Below are 6834 nucleotides of genomic sequence, written 5' to 3' on the forward strand. Positions count from 1 at the left end.
TATTCTCATGCTTACCAAGTTTTTTGTGCATAATTTCATCAAAATCGGTCGAGCCGTTTCGGAGGAGTTCGGTAACAAACACCGTGACACGAGATTTATATATATATATAGATTTTTTTTTTAAAGTTTACTAAATATCCTTCATTTTTTAGTTTCGAAATAATAATAATGATCAACAAAACGCAGATCGGTTGAGTGTTTAAAAAATTACAAATTTGCATAAAAGGGTCAATTGTCAAACACCGATTTTTCCATCCAAATTTGGAATTTAACCCTAAGGACGGTATAAAGATACGCCCAATTTGAGTAGATTTGAATCACTTTTCGCACTTTCCTAAATTTTATGATAATAAGAACACATATTTGCTCAGAGTTATTTCCGAAATTTATTAAATTTTAATACTCTGATTAAAAATTCATACATGAAATCAATTTCAGTAGTGCTGATGAATGTTGGCATAGCTTTCTCCGTGATGGGGATGATGAGCATGTCCCTTGCGCTCAACGTGAGGCTGGAATCCGGTCTTATGGTCCGAAGTATACTCAACAATACGATGCGTTCCGTCAGCTTCATCCAGAGTGTATTCTCCCTTCACATGGTCCCCATCACGATGTTCCCATTGACTCTTATGGTCGTGGGTATGATAATCCTTAACTCCATATTCGAACTTGTACTTAGGATAACTGTGATAATCTTCGTAAGCCGAAGCCAGCACTAAGAGATAAGCGGTGAGTACGATAATCTGTTGGAATTAAATAAAATATACTAACAACATGTCTGAACTTCGCTTTACTTTGAAATTACCTTGAACATTGTCGATGTTTAGCGGCTTTGATTTACAAACGGTAGTAGCAGCAAACGCTGTTCCGGGACTAATATGAACCAAGCAGCAATTCAAAATATTTATACTAAACGACTAACACACCAGCTCACATTCACCTTGCCAACTTGCAATTCTAACCATGTTGCACTTCGTCAGCTGCAGGACAACATAATTAAAAGTACATTTTCCAACACCAACCTTGCTGTATGTCGTGTTAAGCTGCGCAAATTTCACGGTTCAATGATCAATCGATGTTCTACGATCGAAAAATTCATATCTGCTCTGATTGAACAGTGCTATTCAATTAGGGCCGTCAGCACATGAGTGCAGTTTGCGTTTTTCAGAGAATTGTTGACAAACAACGGAGGGAAATTGTGTTTAATGTGTGGAATGTGTGGTCACAGCGTTATTACAATCGAAAGTGCCCTTCAAAACCAAACGGTTTAAGTTGGTTAAGTATAAATATTCCACAGCAGCATTTGCACGGTATCAGTTAAGCTTGAGTGTTCCTTCCGAATAGAACCCTTTCAATCCAGAATGTTTAATGTTTGCTTCCAAGCAGAAGTTCATTTGAGAGCAACAATAATCTAATCATTCTTTTTCGTAGATAATCGCTTTTGCTGCTTGTCTTGCTGTGGTAGTTTCGGCTTACGAGGATTATCATAGTTATCCCAAGTATAAGTTCGAGTATGGGGTCAAGGATTACCATACGCACGATCATAAGAGCCAGTGGGAACATCGTGATGGGGACCATGTGAAGGGACAATACACACTGGATGAGGCCGATGGAACGCATCGTATCGTCGATTATACCTCAGATCATAAGAGTGGATTCCAACCTCACGTCGAACGCAAGGGACATGCTCATCATCCCCATCACGGAGAAAGCTACGCTAACATCCATCAACACTACTAGATTTGATTCGGCTATATAAAAATAGTGAGCGTCAGAACAACAGTGAACATTAAAAAAGCATCAAGAAGAAAACAAAAAATTAAAATAAAATTTGTTGATTACACTTGAATTATTTTATTTATTAAGCATTTATATTTCGTAACTTAAGACTTCTGTCTTTTAATGTTACATTGTTAAATTGAAGTAGAATAAGTGCTGCACAAAAACAAAACAAAATAATCAAACTATTTGAACAACTAATAATAACTCCTAATTAAAATGCTCTATACAACCTCTCTCAAATGCTGTGAACGACTCTACATTAGATAGACTTGTGGGTGAAGAATTCCAATGAGCTACACCTCGCACGAAAAATGAATTATATTTTTATTTTTACGATTACTTTGTGTGGTTTGTAATTTTCCATATATATACTCTGGTTTTTTCGTTTTCGAAATTCTATGTAAAATTTAGCAACAACGAAGCTTACTAAAGTTAATTAATGGACATCCTATGAGGACATGTTGCAAGTAAGAAACATAGCACAATCTTTTCAGGTTAAGCACATACCGCACACAGGAATTTAGAGCAACCTTGAGCTTATTGAAGGATACATCATCAAGTATAAATTCACATGCTAAAAAATGGGGAAAATAAGGCTTTTGAAAAGTTTTAATTTGGTATCAGTTGCTAAAAATGATGATGTCATATAGAGAGATCGTAAACCAGCGTAAACTTTTCCACATTGTGATGACACATATCTATCCCATCCGATTGAATGCGAATACCAAGGCTGGTAGTATTATCGACAAACTGGACGGTTTTAGAATGCTATGAAATGATCGGTTGAAGATAGAGATTGCATTTGTTTTGGATAAATTCAACGAAAGCATATTAATAGCAGACCAATTGAGGACCCTACTCAAGTCCTCACCTTTTGAGAGATTTCAGTATTTGAATTACTGTAACAAACAAAATAAAGCTGTACATCATATGCGAAAAGATGAATTTTACAATTTTGTATTATATCAGGTAGATCATTGATGTACAACGAAAATAAAACTGAACCTAGAATAGAGCCCTGAAGAACCCCAGATGATACTAGAAGAAATTGAGATAAAATTCCATCACTGAAAACAGTCTGTGTTCGCCCATTCAAATAAAATTTAATCAAATTTGAAGCATGGTTTGAGAACTCAAAAGTAGATCTGAGCTTCTGGCATAAAATTTTATGTGACACTGTATCAAACGCTTTTGAAAAGTTTAACAGAATAAGAATGACAGGACGACCCCTGTCGAGCACTAGTCCTATATCGTTAACAATTTTAACCATACTATGTTTTTGTACTATGCTTCATGCGGTAACCAGATTTAATGTGGTGTAACATGTTTTTTCTGTTTAGATACTCACAAATATTTCTTTTAATAATTTTCTCAAAAACTTTTGATAAAGCGCAAAGGATGTTGATAGGTCGTAAATTTTCAATAGTGTTCAAATTAGATTTTTTCTTAATGGGTATAATTTTAGATTTCTTCAACGCATCCGGGAAAACGCTTGTTATTACAATTGTGTTGAATAAGTGAGTTATATGTTCGACCAAAAGCGGACAAATAGCTTTTATGAATCTCATTGGTAACATGTCAAGTCCGAGAACGTTAGAAGTGTAAAGCTTTGATTACGTCATATTGATGAATCCTGTCGATGTAAAATGTGTCATTGTTCCATTCGTTTGATCTTGAGAAGTCATTAGTATGAACATGATTTTGAGAAAAAATAGTACAGAATTTTAGGTTGATTTCGTCAGCAGAGAAATTATTTGAAGTTTAAAATGTTGATCGACGAATTCCTAGTGTTTTTAATTTCTTCCACAGCTCCTTAGGCGCTACATTCGCGGTAAGCCGAGAAGCAAAATAATTTTGTTTAGCTTTACGAATTAGCTAATTTACCCTATTACGGATACTTTTAGATGCAAGGTGATCATTTCAATTTTTGCTCTTTTTCCATTTCTTGTATAGTAAATCCCGACTAACGATAGCTCTACATATGCTTGAATTAAACCAAGGATTATGCCTTCTGTAGCAAGAAACAGTACGAATTGGAACAAACGCATCATGTAGATAGCCCAAAATATTGTTGAAAAAATCCAACTGTAAAATAGAATCATCAATTTGATAAAAGGGGGTCCAATCAACTGAATTGAACGCCTCCACAAACGAATCAAATTGTATGATATTGTAATCTCGATACTCGATAGTCTTAGGAACTGATATGACACTAAAATCAAGAGATGCAAAAATTAGATCATGGTTGGATAACACAGGTACTTCCATTTGGTTAAATCTTAACACTCTAGAAGGATCATTAATAAGGATTAAATCCAATTGTGATGCTCCGTTATTATGAAAGAACGTCGGTTCATTACCCAAACAGTGCAAGGAATGAGTGGTCATAAAACCACAGAACCTATCATGCTTGGGTGAACGACTACCTAACAAGTTTACGTTGAAAACACCTAAAAATAAAATATGCTTATAAGCAACACCATACAACGATAAGAAGTTCTCCATTGCTTCTGAGCAGTCTATCTCAGGAGGGTTATACACTGCAGTTATTAGAATTTTATCATTTCGTACGATTATCTCTACACTAATGAATTCTGTGCAGGCGATTCCTGTCTGATTGCTAGACCTAGAAATTATATGAAAAGCAATCCCTTTTTTAATGTACAAAAGCACATCTCCGCCCAACCGTCCAACACGATCATGTCTTACTATATTATAATCATTCATGACAATAACAGAATCATTAACACTCTCATTCAACCGTGTTTCACACACGCAAACAATGTCAACACAACTAACTGACGCAATCTGACGAAGTTCCTCAACTTTACATAGTCCACGAGCACAGATTCTTTGACTATTGACACAACAAATAGAAAGCTTTTCATTATATAACGCAGATTTCATCACTGTACCAGGAACAGGGATGGTAAAAAATCACATTCAACGATCAATGAATAAGTATATCCCTCTAGTCGGATATTTTTAAATCACCCCCAGCAGGCGATGCTCTTTTATTCTTCATATGTACACAGAGAGAAAACTTGGAACGGTGAGCTACCAAGATCTCAAAAAAGCAATATGAAAGCGGAATCCCCACTGCTTGCACTCTCGAAGCATTACTTCTACTACTCAAGTTTTATCGTGAGTGCAAGCCACAAATGGTTAATCCCATTCCATAGAGCAGATGATGAGTTCTTGATCGGAAAGTGTAACAAGAGACGATCAACTGAAATCTTACGACACTCGTCGAGGGATTTTTAATTCTCTATTGCATTGTCCGCAGTGAGTGGCTGACTCAGTCTCGTGTCGATTTTATTTTGCTGTCGTCTTCCGCCCGATGAACAGCAGACGGGTAATGGATGCAATTGATTAATTTTATTACCAGCAGATTTGGGCGAATCTCATCCCGCCCAAAATCGTTTTCTAAATACCAATAATTCTGAACATTCACAGTTCTCTCCAAATAATTTTTCCAATAGTAATTCAATTAGTGACTTCACGAAACACCTTTCGGATTCTATTGAATTTCAGACCCTTTTTTATTTTGTAGATAAACGTATCACATATTTGATTAATTCAATTCTGTGTGGTTACGTTCTTCGTTGCGAATAAATGTAATGAATTAGTATGGACGTATTTTATTCATATATCGTGGACTTCCGACATATCTGGCAGTAGATTTATCGAACGACTAATGTTTTTTTATATCCCTTCAAACTTGTTGCATCTCTCAAGTGTACATATTGCTTTGACCGCAGATTTGGCATGGTTAAATCTGTTTAATTTCAGGTATTCAGTCTTCATTTTGTCGAATGAATACTGTTGGAACAATAGGTATCGCAGCAAATGATTATCAACATCCTACCTTATCATCAAACGGTATGCGAAGAATTTCAGTGAACTGACGGCATTGGAATATATGCTCTGTGAGGACCACACAATTATTATCAGAGCTGATAAACTGGAAGTCATGAACATCAATTCAATGTGCCCAAGATAAATTTATCCTTTGAAGGTCATTAACCTTTCTAAAGATGATCAGATGGAATATGTCGTCTGGAATAACCTGTCCAACACCTTATGATCGTAATATTGTTTTTGCTATTATTCTGATGTTTCATAACACGGCACTCTATTGATTATTCGCCGAAAATTAATAAAAAATATCCTTGAAGTTAGCCTACGGTTTTAGTAGCAGTGCAATATGGTGAGCCAGTCTCAGGATAAGAAAACATTTAAAAATAAAGCTTTTTTTTTGAATGAATCAATAGTAAAACAAAACGTCAAAAAATTTCTCAGCTTTGTGATAGCAGAGAATCATTATCCATTTGAGTTGTATGAGTATTCCCCCCCCCCCCCCACAAACTGTGGATAGTCTATCTGCATACAAATTATCAAGGATGGAAAACAAGGGAGCATGATGTGATTTACGATTAATCGCAAACTGCACAGATCGCAATCTGTGCAAACTGCGACTAACTAATAATCCTCACCCATCATAACCAAATGATTTTCACTTGGTAACTCTGAGTTGACCAAAGCATTGCTAGACTGAAACTAGTTCGAATAATTGAGTTACTCTCCGTCCTCGTTTTGTTTACAACTCCTAACAAGAATTTGCTCCATGGGAATGAGTGTCTCTATGACGTACGCTTTACTATTCTCGCTCTCTCGTCCGGGCGTTCAATTTTCCTTTCCGAGTGCGTTTACTTCGATGAAACTGGGTAAAATAAAAAAAATGCGCTACAGCAGATAGGACGACTTTCATGTTTAATGTTTCACAGAGGATTTCTCAGATGGTGTTTAAATTAATCTACAAGAGACTACAAACAATAATCCCCCTCAAATCACTAATTTTATGAGTTAATGTAAATGCGTTATTGGCCAAGGCTATTACGACATCGAACACGTGGTCTTGCGAGATATATTTTTCCGCCAGCCTAAATACAGACCTCTTTTTTCGGGCCCGAGTAAACTGGTGGCTAGAAAAGACCTTGATTACCTTGAATTAATCAAAAAACATAAATTAGCGCAAATATGTCAACATGT

The 6834-nt window shown here is 36.0% G+C and overlaps 2 protein-coding genes across 2 annotated transcripts; one reads left to right on the forward strand and one right to left on the reverse strand.

The window, feature by feature from the left end:
- Positions 1 to 434: 434 nt before the first annotated feature.
- LOC129768357 (cuticle protein 19-like) lies at positions 435 to 869 on the reverse strand. The gene is made up of 2 exons (XM_055769953.1): positions 806 to 869; positions 435 to 743 (listed from the first exon to the last, which is right to left on the reverse strand). Exons 1-2 carry the CDS (start codon positions 812 to 814, stop codon positions 435 to 437), a joined length of 318 nt encoding a protein of 105 aa, XP_055625928.1. The 5' UTR covers positions 815 to 869.
- Positions 870 to 1306: 437 nt separating this feature from the next.
- LOC129768356 (cuticle protein 19-like) lies at positions 1307 to 1807 on the forward strand. The gene is made up of 2 exons (XM_055769952.1): positions 1307 to 1370; positions 1432 to 1807. The coding sequence occupies exons 1-2, from the start codon at positions 1362 to 1364 to the stop codon at positions 1738 to 1740; spliced, it is 318 nt and encodes a 105-aa protein (XP_055625927.1). The 5' UTR covers positions 1307 to 1361; the 3' UTR covers positions 1741 to 1807.
- The last annotated feature ends 5027 nt before the right edge of the window (positions 1808 to 6834 follow it).

The sequence above is a fragment of the Toxorhynchites rutilus genome, chromosome 2, assembly GCF_029784135.1.
Source record: "Toxorhynchites rutilus septentrionalis strain SRP chromosome 2, ASM2978413v1, whole genome shotgun sequence".
NCBI classification, from domain to species: domain Eukaryota; kingdom Metazoa; phylum Arthropoda; class Insecta; order Diptera; family Culicidae; genus Toxorhynchites; species Toxorhynchites rutilus.